Here is a 26,566-nt window from a genome sequence, read left to right as displayed (position 1 = left end):
AGATTTATCCATACATTCAGATGTACACACACTTAGAGCTTGCGTGCATGCCTGTTTTTTTATTAGCAGCAAAGAGTTCTGTGGCACCTTATAGACTAACAGAAGTTTTGGAGCATGAGCTTTCATGGGTGAATACCCACTTTGTCGGATGCATGCATGAGATATATGTATTCACCCACGAAAGCTCATGCTCCAAAACTTCTGTTAGTCTATAAGGTGCCACAAGACTCTTTGCTGCTTTTACAGATCCAGACTAACACGGCTACCCCTCTGATACCTGTTTTTTTATTGTGTATCTTCTAAGCTAATACATAGCCTTACTTCAACAGGCAGCTTTGCAAATACACACTAATGTATTATCCGTAATACATATATCTCATGCAATGTATTGTATTTTCCTAATAAAACAAGTTATTTTTTCTATATTTGAATGATACAAAAGTAGGGTGAAAATCAGAAAAAAAGAATAATACCTTTTGTAAAAAATCAGTTTAAACTGAAAACAAAGGGGTTTAATCACACAGATTAAAAACTGTATTATGGGTGACAAACACTGGCCACACATCAACACTGTTTGAAGGCCTTAATCACAAGACTGATCTCTCCCCCATTCAGGAGGCCACAGAAGGGACAGTCTGCAGAGACACCTCTACCTTCCCATCGTCAGACACCAGTGCCAGCGGATGCCAAGTGACCAAGCAGGGAACTCCTAAGAGACTCTTAGGGGCTTCCCAGTTGGGTTTCACTGTGAACCTCTCAGACTAATGAAAAGTGCTCCATTGGAGACATTCTCCTGCTCTAACAAAAGGTTTCCGTTCCCCCAGGTAATCAGCCAGTGAAGCCACCTTGCAGAATATGGAAGAGTCATTTGGTAATGGCCTGGAGGATTCACCATATATTTGGCAGCAGTTGCAATGCCTGGAGTCACCGGGGGCTAAACCCTTCGGTCCTGCAACCCCGGCTCACTACCAGTGCTCTCTTGTCTTGCTGCACTAACTGCTGGTGCCTGTGTATACACAGAGGACTCAGATATGTAACATGAGGCTGATCAACAGCAAATGCAGCTCCATCCAAATCAATGCTGAATGTAAGTGAAAGAGCAAAGCTGGGACACAAGTGACCACAGCCACAGCCAGGAGAGAGAAGATGGGTAACACTAAAGTGGCTGGCAGCAGTAGTGAGGAAAAGCAGTTTGGCAGCCAGGAGATTTGAAGTAATATGAAATGAATGGGGAGGGTTTTTACCCATGTGATGAAGGGTTTAAAACATCTCTTTATTATCAAACTAAACTTTAAAATACGTTTCAGTATCTCTCGTTCCCCCAGACCTAATAGACAATCCTTCCACAATATCCAGTCTGTCAGTGTTCTGGCCACCACTGTAGTCTCAGCCCCGGACATACCTGCCCTAGACTCATCTCCCTCTCTTCATTCCTTCCCTCCAATTTTCATACCCTTACCAATCTGAATACCCAGTCTGTTCTGGGCCTTTGTGGACTTCCACAACAACTCTTAAGCTCTGCTTTCTTGCTAAACAGCTCTACACCTCTTCAGACTAAATCATATGCTTACAATTCTCTGACACTTTGCCTTCCTTGAACCTATTCCACCACCCCACTCCCTTTAGCTCTCTGACAGGGTCTTGCCAATTTCTTCAGGAAGAATAAGGATAGCACACAGTGGGAAACCATACTCCGTATCCTGTCCTCCAACCCTCTCTTCTTTCCAGGATATCCCTCCTATATCTTCTTCCAGCCTATCACTGTATCCCTTTGGCCTCCCTCTCCCACCTCTTTGCCCCATATCCCTTCCATCACCCTTTTCTATTACTGTCCAGGACTGAACACCCACAATTCTTCCTAATATCAGTGGGAGTTGTGGGTGCTCAACAGTTCTCAGGATTTGGCCCTTAGTTTACAAAATCAGGTCCTAAATGCCCTAGGACAGGGATTTGTCAGTTTTATGGTAGTTGTCTGTAAAGCACCAGATACACCAGTGATGTTATACAAATAAAATCATTAAAGTATCAGTAGCTTTTTCACCCTAATGAGGTTCGACAAACATCTGTCAGTGATGGTCAAGGTACATAGATCCAGCATTGGGGGGAGAGAGGCTAGATGACCTCGAGGTACCTTCCAGCCCTACGTTTCTATTATTTTAGTCAACCTCTGCATAAATTCACTGAGACATTTTCTTTTCCATCCTCTTTTCCCAAATTAATATTTTTACAATATGTTTACAATATTAGTTTTAATAATTAACTGCTCAAAGAGGAGTTTGTGTAAGAGCAAAAGCTTTACTAAAATTTTGCGCTCTGATTATCACAGCTGACATTCTTGTCCTTCAAGTAAAATCAATATAGCCCTGTGAATATTGAAAATGGAAATGCATAAACTTACACATTCTGAAATTCATGATGTCTTTCAGCAAAGTTTGGTTCCAATTTCTCATTCACATGTTGGATCAGGATATTTATTGCTGAAATAATTTTCCAGGCCTCACTGTCCTCTGGATATTGAGACACAAGATCAGTCATGCTTCTTCCAAGTTCAAAAAGGAATTTTTGAGGCTCGCTGCTGCTTAACCACTGCTGAAATATCTAGCATGTTAAAGGAGAAACAAACTTTCATTTATTACAGGATGGAAGCTCCTCTCCATTATCAGAGACTTGCATCCGAAGAAGTGGGTATTCACCCACGAAAGCTCATGCTGCAAAATGTCTGTTAGTCTATAAGGTGCCACAGGATTCTTTGCTGCTTCTACAGAACCAGACTAACACGGCTACCCCTCTGACCCTTGGGTAGGGCGAATCGGGGAGACCGCTCAGGCCCCATGCTTTGGGGTACCCAGTGGGACGGCACGATTGGCCGGTGCTGTCGGTCCCAGAAGACAAATCCATCACTTCCGCCTCGGGCCATGCATCCCCCTAGGGACGGCCTAGTCCATTATGCAAATCACAAACGTTCTTCACAAACCAAACCAAAATCAGATTTTCTTCCTCTTGAGTTACAACGTACAATGAAAGTTTTCTCTAATGATCCATCTTTACTCAGAAGGGACTGGCTTCATGAAGGCTAATGTTAAGTACAGTCAGCATGGATGCCAACTTGGCAATGCGAATACAACATTTTCAGTTATTTTACTTGCTTTTACAGACAGAGGGCCCAAATACCTTGGTCTGACTCAGCTGCTAGTTACAGTGATTCACCAGCAACTGCTCTTCCCTTCCTACTTCCCATCTTGCCCCTTAGGCTCAAGGGGGTAGACTAAGTAGCAGCTATATCAGCTTTATGCTCCCCGGGTCAGCTTTTACATCAAGGGCTGCCCCCTTAGGGGATGGAAGCAGGTCCAAAATCTGGCCGAGTGTACAGTACTTCAAGTGGTCACCACTAAAATGTCAACATTTGCCAACTATTAGCATACAATAATATCTGAGATTATCACTGATATTGAAGTTAAATATGGTAAATATTGACCCTTATAGAACAGTAATTTATAGAAGGGCAGTGTGGTCTAGAGGATTGAGCAATGGACTGGACTCAGGAGACCTGGGTTCTATTCTCTGCTCTGGCCTGCTGAGTGACCTTGGCAAGTCACTTTTCCTTTATGTGCCTCAGTTTCCCCATCTGTAAAATGAGGCTAGTGATACTGACCTCCTTTACAAAGTGCTTTGAGATCTGCTGATGAAATGCACTAAGAGTAAGTACTATTATTACAGGTTTTTTTTAATTAGGAAAGCTGCTGAAGTGCACAAAATATTGATGAAAATTACACCCAAGCTCAGCTGTGATGTCCTCAGATTAGAGTGTAAATTTGTCAGAGCAGAGGCAGTAGTTGTTATTATAGTAACCTGTCATGCACTTCTGTGACTCCATAGAAATAATCTTTATCCCAAGAATATACATTTTAATTAAAGAAAAACAGCAAAAACTAAGACAGCAAGGTAGGATCCTTCTTTAAATCCTTCTTTAACTTTACTTCACTGGCAAAATATTTGAAACTTTTAGCCTCTCTTCTACAGGTGATTATACATTCATGGCATCACAGACCTAGCTGGATCTTGCTTTTCAAGCCACTCTGTAACAAGAGAACTTTTAAGTGGCACAGTGGAGATCTAGAACTACAGTCCTGTGTTCTGCTTCCAGTTTTATCCAACACACTCTGAAATCCAAATCCATGTCTAAGTAAGGAGGCAAGGTATTGTGGGTGAAATTCACCTCTGTGCAAGTAGACAGCACAAAGCCTATGCACGACTTAAATTCTCAAATTAGGGCTTAAAGGGGAGTGGGTGCATGGTCCTTCTACTGGCCCTCTACACAGGAGTGAATTTCACTCTCTATGTTCTGTCAGGTTTCATGCCTGAGCTTCAGTTAATGGGGAGTTTTGATTAACTATTGGCTGGATAAACAGGGTTTCCATTATATTTCCATTGTAATGGCATACACTAATGCTAACTGTGCAGTCTGCCATTTTTTTAAAACAGAACACAGACAGCCTGTGGTTTTGAATACTGTCTAGCTCAATAAGGGATAATGATTGACCAACAGTATATAAGCAAAATATGTATCATAGCAGCTGTCCTATTAAATCATACCTGCATGTAGAGTTTGATCTTGTTGACAGAATGGACAAGATAGACTTTGGCCTCAAGCCATGCATGGATACAGCCTCCTTCATTATCCTCTTTGTTAGCTTTAAATTCGGACACATTGGACAGGACTGAGCATACAAACTGCTCCAGTGTGCCTTCTGTGGGAATCTGGCAGTGACAAAAGAAATAGATGAACACGTCAGAGAACCACTCAGTATTATCACCCGTATCAACTTACTTGTTGGAGAAAAAAGCAGAGCTGTGGGGCTGCTTTCAGGATGAACAAAGCCCAGTTATCACAATCTAGTGATCTGCGATAGTGACTGCAAAATGTACTCTGCACATTTTGACAGGAAACTCCAAAAAACTCATTAGCCACTACCCAGTTGTGTGCATTTCTGGACTGGTCTACATTAGGGATGTTTGCATTGGTGTAGCTTGAAACTAAATAAATGATACTGGTGCAAGCCCCATTTTACACTGGTGCAGCATCTGTCAACAGGAATTTTACACCAGTGTAGTTACACTGATGCAAAATTTACTGAGGCAAAAGAGCCACTAAATGCAAAGATGTGATTGTTTAGGATAGATAACTAATTTATATTTATTACAGTTCGCAACTTGTGAAGCCTGACAATCCTTTTTCCTCATGGAAAGTCAATCTGACTTCTGTACCAAAATATTTTTAATTTTCCCATGGAAAATTCCTCTATTTCTTAATACCATTTCAAATCACTCTGTACATATTGACTAACTCATCCTAACAATAATCCTGTAATCAGCCTTTTGAAATTCTGATTTTGGTCATCTGTGACTAGGGCAATACCGGAGATACCGAAAAAAGATTTGTCAGCAAGCCAGTTGGAACATTAGACATGAAATTCAGGTATTCATACATCAATGCTGTGACTGTTTGGGACTGACATTCATGATCCTATATATTTCTTTAAGCAGCAGCAAAGCAGTGGCTTAAGATTCCCAGTAACATAAGAGTAAGGTAGGTAGATATTATTCCAGTTTTGTAGATGGCTAATCTGAGGCACAGAAAAGTCAAGTGACTTTATGGTCACACAGCAAACCACACTAGCTGAGATTAGGACACAACATTAAAAAAAAAAGTCTGAAATCAGTTTAACTAACAAAAAAAAGCCATAGATGGACCCCATCTTTGCTAATTTGTCACATTTTTATTTGATTTTAATATGTTAAGCAGGAAAATGAGTTGTATAAGAGCTGTTTGCCCTGCCCAAAGAATGCTGTTTGCACTGACAGAAGAAATGAGACAAGAAAAGAGGAAAACATCCTCCGTCAAGTTAACCACCCACAACAGGGAGAGCTCATACGCAGCAAAGGGAGAAAATCAGAGTTTTTCTGTAAACAGATTTTTAAAAGGGTTCACTATAACTAGGCTTTTCCAAAAGCTATGCCATACCAAAGCAGTGCAGGCATAATAGCTACATTCAGCAAAGTGCCTAAGCTTGCACATGCTAGCGCAACCAGGGACAGCTGCCAGTGACCCTGGTGCCCGCATCAGTGGCAAGGCTAGGGGCAGGACTGGGGGGGGAGGTACAGCAACGCCGGAGGAGCTACCCACCTAGGGCACTGGCTCCTGCAAGCAGTGGCCTGACATGCTCCTGCAGTGGCCCTGCAGCTCCACAGATATCTGATTTATATCCCCAGATATACATTTTGTATCCACACAGGGCTCTACTTGTCACCAGAAACTCTGTGTAGACCCACTTCACTGGGGTTCATTAAAAAAACAAACAAACAAAAAAACCCTTCCTCTTCTTGCAGTCAAAACTGTTCTTATCACTGGGCCCGAAATAAGCAAATTTCGACCAGGGAGCACATTGTACTCCCTGGTAGCGTTTATAACATTGACAATGTCTGTCTAACAATTTTAATCAGTCAACCTTTATTATTGCGCATCTTTGTACTCATTTTCTTCTCTTTGAGTCAGGATTTTAACCTTCCTTAATTAAGTGGCAACCTTCTAGATTAAACTACTAAACAATACCCGCCTAAAGCAATCAAGATTTATACCAGTGAAGAGGGGGAGCTGTTATTTTAATTACAATTATTCGGTCCATGAAGTTTTCATCACATTAAATAGATGATCAAATAAATTAGCAATTGAATTAATTGGAAGGCACTTTATTTGCATTTCTTCTGAAAACAGAGAAGCTGGAGTCCAAAGTGCATGAATATTAATGATCGGTGAATGCAGAGAACTTCAAATTCAGGCTTTAATCTGAAAGTTTAGAGGAACCAAACCTGAACCATTCTGTGGTGGGGCGGTTGCCCCACCCCCTGAGAAAAAGGGCTGGAATAGGCCAGAGAGGCTGTGCAGGCCAGCAACCAATCAGGGCAATGGGAGAGGCAGCCAATCAGGGTCGGGCTGGACCCTATATAAAGGCTGCCTAGCAAGGGAGAAGGTAGTCTCTCCCTGACTAGCAAGGGAGGAGGACTGGCTCCTGGGGTAAGGGGGTAGCACCTTGGACCTAGCAGTGCTGGGTGGGCTTGGGGGAGCAGAGGAGAGCTCCAGCCCAGTTACCTGCTAGGCTGCGGTAAAAAGGATCGAGAAGGTGCACGGGGCCAAAGGGGAAATGGCCCAGGGAAGAAAGGTGGACAATAGGGGAGAAAAGGAGGGCAGAGAGAGGCTGCCACTAGAGGGTCTCTTGGTCGGGACCCAGAGTAGCAGGTGGGCCTGGGTCACCCCCTTGCACTGCACCTGGCCACAGAGGAGTGGGGGCGAGACAGACTGCAACCTGCTCCTGAAATGAGGGGCTAGACTTTGGGGTTGTGGTTGGCCACCAAGGCAGGTGCAAGCCGAAGGACTGTTGTTAAACCGCCCTTCCCCCACACACACACCTGGAAGGGGGTGAGACTGGAGTAGTGGGCATGGCGGGAGGGCAGTGTCCTGAAGAGGACGCTGCCGAGTGGGGAGCAACACGGGTCCCAAACCAGCAGAGCAGACAACAGGCGAGACACCATGCACAGTGGGTGCTCCACAGCTGAGAAGAGCTAATTCTCGGAGCAACCAGCGGGAGGCGCCAGCGGTGGTGAGTCCTGATCCCGTCACACCTTCCCTTCTCTTCAGAAATGGAGTAACAGAGCTCAGGACTCTTCTGGGCCAACATCACAATTGATGAGTTTACACTTTGATGCTGACAGACCAGGTGCCAGCTCAAGCCAAGGCCACTGAGCCTCACGGAACACAGACCAATGCACAGCTGGAAACCAGTATGGCTTGCATGTCTATTACAATCGATATTAGAGTTATAAGAATGTGTTTAGACTTTATCTTACTTACAATATCTATATCTCATGTAATAAGGTAATGTTTAAGTGTTTTGCTCTGTAACTATAAAAAGGTTTGCTAAGACTATAAACCCCTCCAGATATCTGTGGATTTGCAGGGCTCTACACCGGGGGCCAGGCTGAGGCTCCAGGTATCCCTACCCCCGACTGGAGCCCAGTAAGGGAGAGCTGTGAGGGCAGCTGTGGAGAGTCTGGGTCCCTCCACCTGCCCTGGATGGAGGGACCGAGCAGCCCCTGTCCCCCAGGTTCCCTGCCCAGGACAGGTGGAGGGACCCAGGCTCTCCACAGCTGCCCGCACCCCAGCTTTGGTGAGGGTGTGCCTCAGTAAGAGCTGTGGGGAGCCACGTCAGACCCTCCACCTGCTGTAGGTGGGGGGGGCCCAGCAGCCCCCAGCCCCTGTCCCTCAGACCTCCCACCCAGGGCAGTTGGAGGGTCTGTGCCATGGTTCCTCATCACTGCCTGCCTGAGTCTTACTATCAGGACCCTGCATGGATACAAAATTTGTATCCACATCCGCGCTGCTATCCACACAAGTGGTCCATGGATATAAATGGATATCTGCAGATTTGCAGAGCTGTACACAAAAGGTGTCATCTATTTCCCAAATAAAAGAAGGCCTATAGCCACCAGACAAGCCATTGTGGAACATCAGTGGACAAAAGACTTTGTTCATTGCTTCTCCCACATGCCTGAAGAGGGTATGTGCAGAAGCCTTTGTTCCATCACAGGTTGAAAGCTGGGGGAAGGGAATAAAAATCGCTGTTAAAGAGAAATTGTTATCTCTAATCTGCTTGAACATTTGGATAAAGATTTCTGAGCATAAGCAAGGTGTCCCCAGCTGTTTAACTTTGGTTAGCCCTAAAGGACATACAGGAGACTTATGAGGAGAGGCTGAGGGAACTGGAATTGTTTAGTCTGCAGAAGAGAAGAATGAGGGGGGATTTGATAGCTGCTTTCAACTACCTGAAAAGGGGGTTCCAAAGAGGATGGATCTAGACTGTTCTCAATGGTGGCAGATGACAGAACAAGGAGTAATGGTCTCAAGTTGCAGTGGGGGAGGTTTAGGTTGGATATTAGGAAAAACTTTTTCACTAGGAGGGTGGTGAAGCACTGGAATGGGTTACCTAGGGAGGTGGTGGAATCTCCTTCCTTTTAGGTTTTTAAGGTCAGGTTTGACAAAGCCCTGGCTGGGATGATTTAGTTGGAGACTGGTCCTGCTTTGAGCAGGGGGTTGGTCTAGATGATATTCTATAAAAGCTTGCATATTATAGCTACTGTCATCTTTTGGAACCTAAAGATGTATCTCGTTTGTGTCTCTTATGTTTACCTGCTTTAACCTTGTAAATAACTCATTTATTTTTCCTACTTAATAAATCTTTAATTAGTTTATTACAGGATTGGCACCAAGCGTAGTCTTTGGTTGGAGATCTGAGATACAGTTGACTTGCAGTAAGTGACTGGTCCTTTGGGGTGACCTGAAGATTGTGATTTTTGGTGAAAGAGAAAGGCAGGCTTGCCTGGATGGGAAAATAGACCTGAGTACCCAAGAGGATCATCTGTGACTCCATGTTCAGGCTGTTATAGTGCCTGAGTTCACACTTGGTACTTGGTTGGTGAAATCTAATTATAGAACACACATCCAATTTGGAGTTTCTGCCCTGGTTTGTGACACATCTGCCCTGAGCTTGGCATCCACGTTCATGAGTCACTCCAGAAAGTTTGACAGAACCTCTTCTAAAATAGCAGCATTTCAGGTTCAGTTCAGAGAAGCAGCCAAAGCAAAGCAAGTTTGGACTCAATTGTTTGCCCAGATCTTACAAATATACCAGGGATTTTTTTTGTTTGTTGTTTTAGGAATTTATGAATCATTACAACATTTAATTCTTGACTATTTTCTCCCTACTAACATTATTAGAGAGGTTGTCATCTTTGCATGGAAAGATTCACAGCCACAGGCTTTTTTCTTTAAACATGAAGATTCAGTTTTAACACATATGGGAATAAAGGCTGAAGTGTCATTTCTGAAAGCCCCTCTGGGAAGGGTAACAACCAAAATGGCAGAGCCCCCATCACCCTCATATTGGGTGAACAGAGCCTGGCACAGAAACTTTTTTTTTTAAAGTAAACAGGCCTTTAAACAGCTCCATATGCACAAATGCCCGCTGAAGCTAATTGCATTTATTTTGATGAGAGCTGAGAGGAAACAATTTGCAATCTTTTGGCTACTGCATGAATTTCCATCATCGTCTCATTGTAATATATATTTACTTAACTGCCACTTCAAAGAAAATGTTGGGCAAATGGAAAACCACTATTTTATTTTTCCTCTCCTTTCATTTTATTCTGTATATTTAAAAACCCCACGTTTTAAATAACTCTGCTCAAGCTAGCGCACTTAAAAAAAATGCTTTGTGGATATGGTGGCTCAGACAGCAGCCCGGACTAGCTGCCCAAGTACAATCCTGCCTGAGCCCCTGGGTACCTACTCAGGTAACTAGCCCAATGTGCCTCCGGTGCTGCTGCTCCAGCCACAGCAGAACTTGAGAGCTCTCTGTCTATTTGCACTGGAAAGCACCCTCCCTGCTACAGTGCCATACCCACACTAGATCTCAAGTTGCCTGTATCCCTTTAAGCCAGGCGTCCCCAATGCGGTGCCCGCAGGCACCATAGCACCCACTGGGGCGTCTAAGTGGGCCCACGTACTGGCCGGCGAATGAGCATCCACCGAAATGCCACCGAAATTCAGCGGCATTTCGGCGGTGACGCCTCTGGATGACGCCGCTTGTCGGCGGCATTTTGGCAGGTGCTCGTCCGCTGCCACGATCCTCTGCGGCTCATCGTCTGGCGCCTGCCAGACAAAAAAGGTTGGGGACCACTGCTTTAAGCTATGTCCCCTTGTGGAGGATGCAAAGAAAGAGAAGATGGTGCTTGTGTCTTAAAGGGAGAGATTACTTGAAATGTTCTCTCCCATCTGTACCCTGTTTGCCTCTAAATAAAACATTCTCTCACTCAGTTATAAATTGCTTCAAGCGATGATTGATGTTCTTCAAGAAGCTCATCGTGTATCATGACACAAATGTTGGCTGAACAAAACCTGCAATGCTTTCATTCAAGTTTGTGGATTGAGGTTGGGCGCGTGTCATTCACCTCGTATGAAATTATGCTGTCTTTTTTGCAATGGCAATGCCCACTAAGTAGCTACTTCTGAAAGACATTGCTTTAGCGTCTATGAGGGATGAAAAGCTTTCATTAGTTACAAAGGAAACAAGCAAAACAAAAAAGGAATTGACATTTTTAGAAATTTACCTTATTGAACTCTGCTGTATAGTTCAAGAGTTTTCCAATATGAAGATCATCTAAACCAAATCTGGATTCAAGTTCCACTTTGACTGCATGCGGATCCCACACAACATCCCAAAGAGTCAGGTTGTACCAAAAGCCTATAAGAAAAGATTAACTTAGGTTATACATGTCCTAAGTTTTCTGAATTTGTATTCTAGTAACCGCTCTCTAATAGGATCCAGCTGTGACACTGTCAGCTTTTTATGTGAGAGATACTAAGATGGGAGTGTATGCATGGGAGACAGACAGAAATAGTTAATATGCACAATTTCACTAGAAGTCTGGTGAGTGGAGTTAATCTAACAGTATAAAGCAAATAGTACATTTGTTGAATTTTGGTCTGTTGTATTAGTAGCCAATACCAATTTCACCATATTAATTCAATATTAGATACATCCCAAACAGTAAAAATACACAGTGGAGAGCTTTTACATCATTCAAGAAGGGATTCATATTCATGATTCAATACCAGTCCTCGAGGATGCCAAAGCCTTCATATTTTTGAACTATTCACAATTTTCACCCATCCTTAGACTTAAACAGGTTCTCAATGCGTAGATGAGACGATGGTGTGGGGAGGAGGGGTTTAGATTTATTAGGAACTGGGGAAACTTTGGAGAAAAGGGGTGCCTATACAGGAAGGATGAGCTCCACCTAAATCAAAATGGAACCAGATTGCTGGCACTTAAAATTAAAACGGTCATAGAGCAGTTTTTAAACTAAGGGCTGAGGGAAAGACAACAGGTGTGGAGGAGCAAGTGGTTCAGACAGCAACATCCCCCAGGGGAGGATCTATTAATGGAGATTCTCTATGTCCTAGTAAGGAGGAGAGGATGGATGATGATAAAATACAGGTAGGGTCTGATGAGAAACAGTCAAAGGAAAAAAGTCCCATTCAATTACATCATGTAATGGCAGAGCACTAAAAAGTGACAATTTTTTAAAGTGCTTGTATATCAATGCTAGAAGTCTAAATCAGAAGATGGGTGAACTAGAGTGCCTTGTTTTAAATGAGGGTATTGATATAATAGGCATCACAGAAACTTGGTGAAATGAGGATAATCAATGAGACACAGTAATACCAGGGTACAAAATATATCGGAAGGACAGAACAGGTCGTGCTGGTGGGGAAGTGGCATTATATGTGAAAGAAAGCGTAGAATCAAATGAAGTAAAAATCTTAAATGAACCAAACTGTACCATAGAATCTCCATGGATAGTAATTCTATGCTCGAATAATAAGAATAGCAGTAGGAATATATTACTGACCAGGATGGTGATAGTGACTGTGAAATGCTCAGGGAGACTAGAGAGGCTATTAAAATAAAAAACTCAATAGTAATGGGGGATTTCAACTATCCCCGTATTGACTGGGTACTTGTCACCTCAGGATGGGATGTAGAGATAAAAGTTCCTTGACACCTTAAATGACTGCTTCTTGGAGCAGCTAGTTCTGGAACCCACAAAAGGAGAAGCAATTCTTGATTGAGTCTTAAGTGGAACACAGAATCTGGTCCAAGAGGTGAATATAGCTGGACCACTTGGTAATAGTGACCATACTATAATTAAATTTAACATCCCTGTGGCAGGAAAAACCCCACAGCAGCCCAACACTGTAGCATTTAATTTCAGAAAGCAGGACTACACAAAAATGAGGAAGTTAGTTAAACAGAATGTGAAATCCCTGCAAGCTGCATGGAAACCTATTAAAGACACCATAATTGATGCTCAACTTAAATGTATACCCCAAATTAAAAAACATAGTAAGAGAACCAAAAAGTGCCACTGTGGCTAAACAATAAAGTAAAAGAAGCAGTGAGAGGCAAAAAGGCATCCTTTAAAAAGTGGAAGTTAAATCCTAGTGAGGAAAACCGAAACGAGCATAAACCCTGGCAAATGAAATGTAAAAATATAATTAGGAAGGCCAAAAAAGAATTTGAAGAATAGCTAGCCAAAGACTCAAAAAGTAATAGCAAAAAAAAAATTAAAGTACATCAGAAGCGGAAAGCATGCTAAACAACCAGTGGGTCCACTGGACGATCGAGATGCTAAAGAAGCACTCAAGGACAATAAGGCCATTGCAGAGAAACTAAATGAATTCTTTGCATCGGTCTTCATGGATGAGGATGTGAGGGAGATTCCCAAACCTGAGCTGTTCTTTTTAGGTGACAAATCAAGGAACTGTCCCAGACTGAGGTGTCATTAGAGGAGGTTTTGGAACAAATTCATAAATTAAACAGTAATAAGTCACCAGAACCAGATGGTATTCACCCAAGAATTCTGAAGGAACTCAAATATGAAATTGCAGAACTACTAACTAGTCTGTAACCTATGATTTAAATAAGCTTCTGTACCAAATGACTGGAGGATAGCTAATGTGATGCCAATTTTTCAAAAAGGGCTCCAGAGGTGATCCCAGCAATTACAGGATGGTAAGCTTGACTTCAGTATGGGGCAAACTGGTTTGAACTATAGTAAAGAACAAAATTGTCTGACACATGGATGACCATAACTTGTTGTGGAAGAGTCAACGTGGTTTTTATAAAGGGAAATCATGCCTCACCAATCTACTAGAATTATTTGAAGGGGTCAACAAGCAGGTGGACAAAGGGGATCAAGAGGATATAGTGTACTTAGATTTTCAGAAAGCCTTTGACAAGGTCCCTCACCGAAGGCCCTTAAGCAAAGTAAGCTGTCATGGGATAAGAGGGTAGGTCCTCTCATGGATTGGTAACTGGTTAAAATATAAGAAACAAAGGGTATGAATAAATGGTCAGTTTTCACAATAGAGAGAGTTAAATAGTGGTGTCCCCCAGGCAGGGCTGGCTTTAGGCCGATTCCCCCGATTCCCATGATGCTCAGTGTCTGGAAGAGGGGCCTCGCAAGGTAAGGCCCCGGAAGACAACTGCTGCTGAGGAAGGACCCTTCTCCGAAGTGCTGCTGGAAACAGCAGCAACCGATTGAGCTGCCGCCAAACTGCCACCGCTATCTTCAGCGGCAGCGATTGAGCTGCTGCTGTCTTTGGCGGCATTTCGGCGGCAGCTCTTTTGAATTGGGCCCCGCACGTCCTAAAGCCAGCCCTGCCCCCAGGCATCTGTACTGGACCAAGTCCTATTCAATATATCAATAAACGATCTGCAAAAAGGGACAAACGCTGAGGTAGCAAAATTTGCAGATGATACAAAATTGTTCAGTTTAGTTAAGTCCCAGGCAGACTGCAAAGAGCTGCAAAAGGATCTCTCAAAACTGGGTGACTGGGCAACAAAAGGGCAGATGAAATTCAGTGTTGATAAATGCAAAGTAATGCACATTGGAAAACAGAATCCCAACTATACATATAAAATGATGGAGTCTAAATTGGCTGTTACCATTCAAGAAAGATCTTGGAGTTATTGTGGATAGTTCTCTGAAAACATCCACTCATGTGCAGCAGCAGTCAAAAAAGTGAACAGAATGTTGGGAATCATTAAGAAAGGGATAGATAATAAGACCAAAAATATCATATTGCCTCTATATAAATCCATGGTACACCCACATCTTGAATACTGCGTGCATATGTGGTCACCCCATCTCAAAAAAGATATATTGGAATTGGAAAAGGTTCAGAAAAGGCAACAAAAATGATTAGGTATATGGAACGGCTCTCTCCATATGAGGAGAGATTAATAAGATGGACTTTTTAGCTTGGAAAAGAAACGACTAAGGGGGGATATGATTGAGATCTATAAAATCATGACTGAAAAAGAGAAGGTAAATAAGGAAGTGTTATTTACTCCTTCTCATAACACAAGAACTTGGGGTCACCAAAAGAAATTAATAGGCAGCAGGTTTAAAACAAACAAAAGAAAGTATTTTTTCATACAATGCACAGTCAATCTGTGGAACTCCCTGCCAGAGGAGGTTGCAAAGGCCAAGACTATAACAGGGTTCAAAAAATAATGAGAAGTTCATGGAGCATAGGTCCATCAATGACTATTAGCCAAGATGGACAGGGATGGTGTCCCTAGCCTCTGTTTGTCAGAAGCTGGGAATGGGTGATGGGGGATGAATCACTTGATAATTACCTGATCTGTTCATTCCCTCTGGGGAACTTGGCATTGGCCACTGTCGGAAGACAGGACATTGGGCTAGATGGACCTTTGGTCTGACCCAGTATGGCTGTTCTTATGTTATTAAACTAATGGTTAACTATTGTGAGTATTTCATTATTTTGGATGGAAACTGCTTTTTATTATAAGAATTAAAAAAAAGCTCAGATTTTCAAAAGTTTTCAACATTGGCCTAACTCTGCCTCCACTGAAGTCATGGTGACTTCAGTAGGAGCAGAGTTATGCCAACACTGAGTGCTTTTGAACATTTCAGCCTAAAGTAAGTGTTCAAGTTTACCATACATTTGCTCAAAGATTCTACTTCAGTTAAGAAAGAAACAGGGACCCATTGTATGCTTTTGAATGCACTGGTTTACTGCCAATGATATTTGAGCCAAAATACCTGATTTCTTCCCCCATTTACTGAGTCAATAAGTGAAGACCGTAAGTGCAGTCATCAACATTCTCTCGCAACCGTGGAGGTTGGAAATGTCACAGGCATTGCATACACAAAACTACACTTCACGTCTTTGGAAATTCCATGTATACACATTAGATATATAAAAGGCTACAGGATCTAAATCTGGAGCAAACATTTTTCAAATGGCCGTCATTTCAGTGACAGGATTCATTTTAGTCTCAAAGTTATCTAGGTTCCAGACAAATTTGGCATCTCCTCTCTTTTCTCATTCAAAATTATTTACTTGGAACCACAGAATCATGAAACTGAGGTTACAGAAAGTTCTTTACACTAATAAGATGAAGCCCACAGCATTTTAAATTTCTTGCCTAATTAATATTTTGTGTGACCTTCAGACTGAGTCTGTCCCACTGTCTTCACACTGTGTCCTACATCTGGATCTAACCAGGCTGAGAGGTATGATAGGGCGGGGCACTGTTTACACAATCTCAATAAAATATTTCCAAGAAGCTAAATTTCCTGTAGCCTTCAAATCTACGTACATCCTAATCTACTCTGTAGGACAACACTTGCATTTAGATTCTTTCTACTTTTCCATTCCTGTCTTCTCAGTATTATTTCAGTTGAAAGGAAACAATGTCCTTCATTTTGCTCTATACTGTTGCTACACTTATTATTTGAGTTCCTTCTTGTACACTGTAATTTGGCAGTGCCATCTATTGGAAAGGAGGATTAAACTGGTTAATGACAATAATTCAACAACAAGTCCTTAGCACTAACTAATAAAGGAAATCACAAAAAGCACAGTTAGGACCACAGTTCAAGAATCTACTTTTCTATGTAATCTATTCTTATCTTATTTCTGGCACCTGTCACTCCAATATTCAAAAAGTGGCTAGATGGATAGTTTATAGATACTGCCTTGTCCCCTTTTCTTTGAGTAGTTTAATAACCACATTGCCACATCTCCCACATAAATCTCACAGCTTAGCCTACCAATGGCATGAAGCCAGATGTGGAAGTCAGCGTCTCATACCAAAGCAAGCCTAACAGTGATAAATTACATATTGAAATGTGGCAAATCATGGAGAAAACAGATGTAAACAGCAAAGCAGATGATGGGATGCCCCCCATGCAGTGAGTGCCAACAGACCCTGCAGCATCCCATTTATCTGAATTAGTGTGTTTAATTTGGCATGCAGTATTGAAACTGTGTGCAACTGGGCTGGAATGATCGATCACTGAGGAGTAAATGGACTGTATTGTGCTAATAGGTTTGAATGAAGATGCAACTTCTGTACTCCAGGGTTTCAGATTGTGTATAACATTTTAGTTTTTAAAATCCTGACCTAGGGCTTGTCCACACTTAAAACTCTAGAGTGGCACTGCTATGCCACTGCAGCTGTAGTCCTTCAGTGTAGATGCTACCTATTCCAACAGGAGGGATTCTCCCATCAGCATAGGCAATCCACCTTCCTGCGAGGCGATAGCTAGTTCGACAGAAGCTAAGTTGACCTAGCGCTGTCTATATGGAGATTTAGTTTGGCTTTACACTCAGAGATGTGGACTTTTCACACCTGTGACTAACATAGTTAAATTTATTTAATTTTATAGTGTAGACCAGGCCTTAGTCATAATTTCTCTCCTCTGTAAGGATAGGTCCATACTTACCGCGCGGGTCGACGCGGTGAGTTCGACTTCTTGGAGTTCGAACTATCGCGTCTAATCAAGTCCCCACGCGCTCCGGTCGACTCCGGAACTCCATCACCGCAAACGGCGGTGGCGGAGTCGACCTTGGAGCCGCAGAGTTCGACCCCGCCGCATCTGGACGGGTAAGTCAGTCAAACTAAGGTAGTTCGACTTCAGCTACGCTATTCGCGTAGCTGAAGTCGCGTACCTTAGTTTGACACCCCCCCACCCGTAGTGTAGACCAGACCTAAGAGATATTCATAGAGTTGGTTAAAGCCTTATACTGCACACAATGTTTACTATACAGGCCACCTTTTCCATAGGCCCCAACACTTCCATCCACCTCTCTGAAGCCCCCTGGGACTTACTTTCTGCATTTATTTGGGGTGGGTGGGAGGAGGGATTGATTTGATTGTGAGGATTTTAGTGCACAGATTTCAGTCTGTCCCACTAAATGAAATTCAATCCTTTGTAGGGGGCCAACATGCAACCTAAGTACCTCTTAGTCCTTATTTTGAGGGCTTATGTGGAATTTAAGAGTCATACAGGCCTTGGGCTGCTCTTCTACACAGAAGGGGCCAATTAATCATAATCCTGACCTTATCCTGGGGAGCCATAAGTGGAAGAGGAATGGAATGGTGTCAGCCATTCAACTGGCACAAACACCAACCTGCATTTGCAGGCCAAGATAGCGAAGGATGAGTCAGAACAATGCTCAGCTTACCGCTCAGCTGAAGTGTACCTGCCTTGCCTAGTGCTTGCTGCTGACTGTACAAGGGCCATGGTTCAGGAAAGCACTGTGAGTGAGTGTTTAAACTTGCACTCAAGTCCCATGAGATTTCATTGATTTCAATGGGACTTCAGCATACTTTTTTTCCTGAATGAGGCCTAGATGGCTGCAAGAGGGAGAGTTTGACACAACTCCTGAACAACAGACTACACCCCTTGATGTACAGAATGCTCTTAAGTTCTTGGCAGGATCCTGCCTGGCTGGGTGCACAAGGGGAAGCCTCCCAATGACTCCCTCTCCCTCAAACTCAGTCCATGAACCTGTGTAGCCCTTGAGCAAAGACTAGCATTTACAATAGGAGACAAAGGAAGACTAAGGTAAGACAACCACATTAATTTTCACTTGTATACAGGCCAAAACTTGAATCCAGTTCTCTTCACAACCAAAAGAAACTGAACACTTTTATGAAACACCCACTCCAAAGAATCACCACTAGTAAAAGGGTAATCATTTTCAATGTGATCTATTGGGTCTGCACTGTGTGTTTATGAAAGATTTGCCAGGAAATGTGATAACCATTTTTTGTAATTTAACAGACAACTAAAATGATGCCTATTCAAGGCTCTAGGTGCCCCAACGCACAACAATGCAAATCTCAACAGTATTAAATGATCAGCTCTGCAGGAGCTCAGCCAGCTGCCTACAAAAACATTTTGGCTCCATCCTGACATGCCTGTAATTCATGCAGCAACTTTAAAAGAAAGAAAGGAAAAAAAACAAACATATACAGCATTCAATTACCTTCAAGGCTCTGGTCTTGCAAGAAGCGCAGCGCTGTGATGGTTATATTCAGTCCTATTTTCACTGCTTTGTAGAAACTTTGGTTTGATAGAACTGCATCTAAATCTTCTAAGGATGCTAAGGAACTGAAAGCAAAAGTGAAAAAAATCAAGCACTTGTCAAAGCACGACAGCATTGTGCACACTCTTTGGAGAGGGAAGCAGAAGGATTGTGAAGTAGAGCTGGATGAAACTTTTTTAACAACTTTTTTTGTCAAAATATGGGGTTTCGTCAAATGAAGTTACTAGTGAAATGTTTTGCTTGACAAAGTTTTCTAAACAAAATATTCTAGAAAACCCTGAGTTGGATGAGTTTGGTGATCTGTCTGGGGTGGATATCTGAGGGTTGTCCATTATCTTACAAAACCTGCAGAACACCTTCAAAAGACGAGCCTGAGCACCTAAATTCATAACTTTGCTAGACACTAAAATTCATGAGCTGACTAGACACACTGGACTTATGGCTTACTACAACAATCTATAACCTAGTTTCACTCCTCTCCAGTCATAGGAGGGAAAAGGGGGTGGGGGTAAAAGGGCCACTTCACCTTGAATGGTCTCTTGAAATGTGTTTTAACTACTTATGCTACACAACCTTGTATTTAGTTGTGACACTCTCGATACATGTCCCAGACCTGAAGAAGAGCTCTGTGTAGCTCAAAAGCTTGTCCCTCTCAGAAGTTGGTCCAATAAAAGATATTATACCTCACCCACCTTTTGTCTCTAATATCCTGGGACCAACATGGCTACAATGACACTGCATATAACAAAACCATGTAATTTATTTTCTAAATTTCTTCAAACAGACCAGCTCTGTTGTGAAGTTAATAACATTATAAATTTAATTTAATTTGATGATACATGACGAATCCACGCCAATTTTATCTGACGCTTCTTATAGCTTCTTCTACCTCATGGCTGTTATGCAAATGAAAATCCAACCTTTTTTTTTTTTTTAAACTTGATCAGCTGTTGAGGTACTTTGCTATTTCAAACAACAAGAAATTGCAAAAAAAATTTGCTTACCTGAAAAGCTGGGGGGGGTGGGATTTAGACTAGGAGATACCATATGACAATTTTGCACTCCTGTCCCTTTCTCCTGTACTTATTATGTGCTAGAGTCTGTTCTGCACCGCCTGAGAGGTACAGCAAAGAAGACAGTCCAGAATTCTGCCTGAGCTGAAAGCTCTAACTTATGGCAGCCTCCTACAGCTGTCAGTGAGCTTCTCTGCCACACAGAGTGGCCTGGATCTGAGCATTAAGGCCACTCTTTCTCAAGACCCCAACCTGCCCCCGGCATGCTCAATGCTGCAAAGGGACGCAGGCCGCATTCTTTGAATTCTCACACAGGCCATTGTGGTTTCTGTATGTCACCATGGTATATAGAAGCAGGGGCTAGAATTTGGCCCAATTCACTGTGGGTTACACTGAGTCAGTTAGGCACAGCCCAGATTAAGGGACAGTGAGGAGTTCGGTACCAAGGGGAAAGCATCTTAGGCCTGGTCTACACTAGGAGTTTATGTCGAATTTAGCAGCGTTAATTCGACTTAACCGTGCACCCATCCACACCAGGAAGCTAATTAGTTTGACCTAGAGGGCTCTTTAGTTCGAATTCTGTACTCCTCCCTGACGAGGGGAGTAGCGCTAAATTCGACATGGCTATGTCGAATTAGGCTATGTGTGGACGGAAATCGACCTTAGTAGCTCCGGGAGCAATCCCACAGTGCACCACTCTGTTGACGCTCTGGACAGCAGTCCGAGCTTGGATGTTCTGACCAGCCACACAGGAAATGCCCAGGGAAAATTTGACACGCTCCAGCGCCTTGTGGATGTTCTGCAGGACCGCAGGCAGAAGGACAGAGCCCTCCTGCACTGTATCTGCAACCGCCCTCCCCCACCACAAAGTCCCAAACCCCCCTCACCCAAAGTAACAAGAAGGAGGGGCGACAGGGGCCGTGAAAACTGTCACTGCACCCCTGCAGAGTGCACAAATACAAGAAGGCTCTCATTCCCTAAATGTTGAGAAGTCCTTCCCTTCCTGGCTCACCGAAGCCCCAATCCCAGTTTCATCCCCTAACTGTGTAGTTGATTATTAAAAGTAGTTTGCTGTTAATTACTATTTCCGTCAAGTTTTTCTACAGAAGACTGTCTGTGAAGGGGGGGGGAAGGGAGTTGTTAATTGCATAGGATAGTCACCTTTACCAGGGTACAGACACGGGGGCAGGATCAACAGCAGGTCACACACACAGTGCAGTCAGTAGGCACCCTGGTCGGTCTGGGAGGTGTTTTCCATGTTCTGTGTGGGTGCGGGGTACGTGACTTTGTGGCATGGGAGGGCGGTTACAGAACTTATGCAGCAGTCCTTGTCCCGGACCACAGAGCCACATAGCAGGGGAATCTGTAACCTTCCTCCCCCGCCACAAGGTCACGTAGCCCCCACACACACAGAGTCCCGAAAAGGAGGGATGGCAGGCTCCGTTGAAAAAACCAGTCCGGCACTGCAGACCGCTCTAGGAGCAGGAGCCTGTCATTCCTTGAGTGTAGAAGCGGTGTTAACATCACTGCACACCCTACCCACCACAGTCTGCGTCCCTGTTTCAACCCTTTAACGCGAATTCATTAATAAAGAAAACATTGTTAATTAACAATGTTCCATTAACTTTATTTTTAAACGTGTGTTGGAAGGGGGGAAACGTGGTGAACAGGGTATGTAACCACAGAAGAAAGTCAACAGTAACTGAAGCAGGGGCAGGTTCAGCTTCTCTGTAAAGAAACTGAACAGTCACAGGTTACCCTGCTCCCTGAGGAACCTAGCTTTCAAAGCCTCCCGGATGCACAGCGCTTCCCGCTGGGCTCTTCTAATTGCACGGCTGTCTGGCTGAGTGTAATCAGCAGCCAGGCGATTTGCCTCAACCTCCCATCCCACCATAAAGGTCTCCCACTTGCTCTCACAGAGATTGTGGAGCACACAGCAAGCTGCAATAACAATGGGGATATTGGTTTCGCTGAGATCCGAGCGAGTCAGTAAGCTCCTCCATCTCCCCTTGAGACGTCCGAAAGCACGTTGAATGATGACAGTTACCCAAGACCACCCTCGACACATTTTTCCCCCCAGCATGCATTGTGGGGAAATCCCAGAATTCAAATGGGCAGCGGGGACTGCGGGAACTGTGGGATAGCTTCCCACAGTGCACCGCTTCCAATGTCGATGCTTGCCCCGTTAGTGTGGACTCACAAAGTCGAATTAGTGTCCTTAGTGTGGACACACAAATTCGACTTTGTAAGGTCGATTCCACAAATTCGAATTAAGTTAAATCGAACTAATCTGGTAGTGTAGACATACCCTTAGATACGTTCTTCCTGAAAGCAATATGCCTCTCTGAACTCCCTGTCCTGGCTGCTGCTACAACCTTTATGGGGGGCAGCCTGCACTTTGCTGCATACAACTTCCATTCTATGGCCCAGTGCTGAGATGGTGCGGGGCCATGACCCCACCTCCTCTCCGCCATCTTTGGAGCACTGTGCAGCCTTTGGGCATTGGGGAGGGAGCCGGAAAATGAAGTAAAGGATACAAGGGATAAAAGATTGACCATCTTCATTTTCTGAGACTGCAATCATGTGAGCAGTAGCTTCTATACCAGGGGTGGCCAATCTGTGGCTCCGGAGTCACATGCAGTTCCTTGTATAGGCACTGAATCTGGGGCTGGAGCTACAGGCACCAACTTTCCAATGTGCTGGGGTGTGCTCACTGCTCAACCCCTGGCTCTGCCACAGGTCCTGCCCCCACTCCACCCCTTCTCACCCCCTCCCCTGAGCCTGCCGTGCCCTCCTTCTTCTCCCCTCCCCCTCCCCCCCCGAGCCTCCTGCACACCATGAAACAGCTGATCAGGAGGTGGGGAGGGAGGGAGGGAGTGGGAGGCACTGATCAACAGGGCTGCTGGTGGGTGGGAGACACTGGGAGCAGGTGAGGGACGCTGCTGGGGTGCTGCTGACATATTACTGTGGCTCTTTGGCAATGTAAACTGGTAAATTCTGGCTCCTTCTCAGGCTTAGGCTGGCCACCTCTGTTCTATACCTTGAAGTTTTGCCAATGATCATTTGTGGGCATTTCATTACTAGAGGGCTCCAGAGGTTATAGAAAGAGGTATAAAAGTATGACTATCTTCTTATACAACAGAATTGACCAAAACTAGCTGACTTCTTAGGGGAAATCCCTGTATAACCAGTTTCATATAACACAGCGGTCCCCAACCTTTTTGGCACCAGGGACCAGTGTCATAGAAAAAAAAATTTCCGCGGACCTGCCCCCTATCTGACCCCCACCCACTTCCTGCCCCCCCGACTGCCCGCCCCCCTCAGAATCCCCGACCCATCCTGCTCCTTGTCCCCTCACTATCCCCCAGAGACCCCCACCACCCTGGAACCCCACCCCTGCTGCCTGTCCCCTGACTGCCCCAACCCCCGCTGAGTCCTGACAGACCCCCCCGGAACACCCACAATCCAACCCCCCCCCCATTCCCTGCCCCCTGACCGCTCCCCCAACCTCCACCCCCTCTCTGTGCCCTGACTGTCCCCAGGACTCCCTGCCCCTTAGCCAACCCCCCTGGCCCCAGCCTCTTACCCCCGGCTCCCTCCTCACCCGGAGCCTCAGCGCCTCGCCCAGGCTCAGAGCCGCGTGGTGAGGGGGCAGGGCTGGGAGCTCCACGCAGAGCAGAGGCAGCTGAGCTCAGCCCGGAGCTCGCAGCCCCGCCCCCTCCCACGCGGCTCTGAGGGGGCGGGGCTCAGGGGCCCCGCCGGAGACACGCCACTTGATGTGCTAGGGGTCGGTTCGCGACCCGGTTCCTAACAGGCCGCGGACCGGTACCGGTCCGCGGCCCGGGGGTTGGGGACCCCTGATATAACATACATGCTCTGTCCCTTCCAACCTCTTCCATGGTTAATGTAATACCATTGGGACAGGGCTGCTGAGCAACAGGAAGCAATGTGCACAGAATTTGTTGTTGATTTAATTAGGTTAATTATTTGATCCACCATCATGGCAGTGAGATAAAATTTGCTTTGCCCGTTATTGCCTCAGGAATCCAGCTCATGAGGCAGACCTGAAAGGGAAAAATATCACCTTACAATCGAGATCCTTTTATACCTCGGAAACACCAAGCTTCTGAGGGAGTTTTGAAGCCATCCAGATTGCCTGAGAAATCCTCCACTTTTTAGTAGTACCATAGTTATGGGTGTCAGAGCCACAAGCGCTGCACCCATGCACGTGCCAATGCATAGAGACCGTGATGGGCCCTGCTCAGGTAGTCTACAAAGAATACAAACATTGAGCCCCACCACTCGTGTCACTTATTCTGAATAAGTGAGACACAATATTATCTTCCCAGTTACAAACAAACATACAGGTTTGGTGCTTTTTAACAAGGCAAAGAAAATCCCTAAGTAGCAGAGTCAGTGCAGAGATTTTCAATTTCACATTCTAAGAACATGTGGTGTGGATCCCATGCATGTTGCAGAGTCACAGAAATGACTGCAGAATATGTGGGTTCAATACTAGGGCAACTGGGTAAAATTCTGTGGCCTGTGTTATACAGGAGGTCAAGTAAGATGATTTAAAAGTCCCTTCTGACCTTACAATCTATGAATTGATCATTTTTTCCAAAGAAATTCCTGAAATTGCTACTTTGTATCAAGTTTCAGGTGCCCTCCAGCCATTGTGTCTCCCTGCCTCACTTTGTGATCCTCTGTACTTGCCCATAAAGGTAAGTAGCTTGTTGCAACTACACCTCCCTCCTGGTGCTGCTGCCCTTAAAAAGAGAGCGGCAGATAGAGATTTCCCCTGCACACCGGGCTTGTCTATGCTGACAGTGCTGCAGCTGTGCCTCCGTAGTACATAGCGAAGATGTTACCTATGCTGATGGGAGGACTTCTCCTCTTGGCATAGGTACTCCACCTCCCCAAGAGGCAGTAGCTATGTTGATGGGAGAAGCCATCCCATTGACACAGCTCTGTCTACACCAGGGAAAATCCACACCTCTGAGCAACATAGTTATACCAATGTAAGTTCCTACTGTAGACCTAGCATCTTGTTATGCTCTGATGCATCCAGGACAGCAATCCCAAAATACAAAGAAATTGAAGCAAGACACGCAGATAGGTGTTCAGTCCAAACATGAAATAACCATGAACCAGTTAAGTTATCAACTATCTGAACAAGACATAACAGCACATCCTGAGTAGCCACACACACCCAATGCTATGCGTGCATGAGCGCACTCACACACAGAGTAACTGGAACACTGAGTTCAGGGAGTAATAACCAGGAAATGAACAGGAACAGAGAACAAGAAGCACGAAGGCAGCACACACACCTCCATGACCTGAGCTATCAGTCTGGGAAGACCTACACGACCCAACCTCACACCAGAGCCACTACTGGACTTTTCTTCTAATTAACAGGGGCTATTTCTAGTCAGTTTGGCCAGTTAAGAGGCCATGGAGGGCATCTGTAGAAGGAAGCTTTCAGTTTTGTATGGAGTGGGTTGCTTAAAGCAACTCAGCACTGAAACAGGGCAGGGCTACACTTAAAACGCTGCATCGGCGCAGCTGCGCCGATGCAGCGCATAAGTGAAGATGCTCCTGTGCAGATGGGAAGAGGATTAAGCAGTGAAATAAAGTCACTTACCTGACACTGATTGCTACAGATTGCCAAGTGCCAATTTAATTGAACTACATTGTATTAAAGCGCTTAAAAAATAAACTAGTTTTAAAATGATAGGCATCCAAATGGATTAACGTCAAATGGTCTCAAATTCAATGGTCTCAAATCTCAATATTTCAGATCCTCCTTGGATTAATGAAAGCGATAATGTAATAATAATATATAACTCTCCATCCAGAAGAATCTCATCAAACATGACAAAACTAACACTCTCATATACAAAGGGATCATTTCAGTCACCACTCACATGCAGCAACCTCCCAAAGATTTTTCTGCTGAGATGCACAAGGAGGAAAGGTAGAGTTGCAAAAGGGTCTGAAGCAAAAGGCAGGGACTGCAGAAAATTAGGAGGAAGGAGTCCCAAGCTTCCCAATAGCATAGCCTATAGGTACAGATATCTGCTAAGTCAGGCATAGATATAAGTGTAATAGAACTATTGCAAATTCAGAATGGGGGGCGGGGTGTCGGTCGGGGTTCCCAACTGAATAATTCTAATAATATTGGGCCTGATCTTGGGACAAGAACCTACCAGACCTCAGTGTTACTGGGCAATTCTTAAGTAATCAATATAATTAATACACAATCAATAGATCAGGCGACAATAGGGCCCAGGGCATTTTTTCAGGGCAAGTGTTGGCCTCACTCTGCTCCCATTGGAGTCACCTGTAAAGTTCCCATTGACTTCTATGCAAGCAGAGGGAGGCCAACACTGACAATCCTGCCTTATATCTATATCTTGCATATCAATAGCAGGAGAATTCATAGCAAGTGGGAAGTACAATGAGTTAGATAAAAGCACCATTCCATGGAAATAAAAGAAAGCAC

At 44.3% G+C, this 26,566-nt stretch overlaps 1 protein-coding gene across 1 annotated transcript in view; it reads right to left on the bottom strand.

The window, feature by feature from the left end:
* The window catches only part of ABCA13 (ATP binding cassette subfamily A member 13), a 285,211-nt gene that overhangs the window by 230,008 nt on the left and 28,637 nt on the right, over positions 1 to 26,566 (bottom strand). Inside the window, exons 7-10 of the mRNA XM_039526065.1 lie at positions 18,986 to 19,110; positions 11,221 to 11,354; positions 4,594 to 4,758; positions 2,399 to 2,598 (exon numbers count right to left, since the gene is read on the bottom strand). Coding sequence (XP_039381999.1) covers positions 2,399 to 2,598; positions 4,594 to 4,758; positions 11,221 to 11,354; positions 18,986 to 19,110 — 624 coding nt within the window. The remainder of the gene's footprint in view (positions 1 to 2,398; positions 2,599 to 4,593; positions 4,759 to 11,220; positions 11,355 to 18,985; positions 19,111 to 26,566) is intronic.

The sequence above is a fragment of the Mauremys reevesii genome, linkage group 2 (genome assembly GCF_016161935.1).
Source record: "Mauremys reevesii isolate NIE-2019 linkage group 2, ASM1616193v1, whole genome shotgun sequence".
In the NCBI taxonomy this organism is placed as follows: Eukaryota; Metazoa; Chordata; order Testudines; family Geoemydidae; genus Mauremys; species Mauremys reevesii.
The sequence above is the reverse complement of the archived record's forward strand: the minus strand, read 5'-3'. Positions and strand labels throughout refer to the sequence as shown.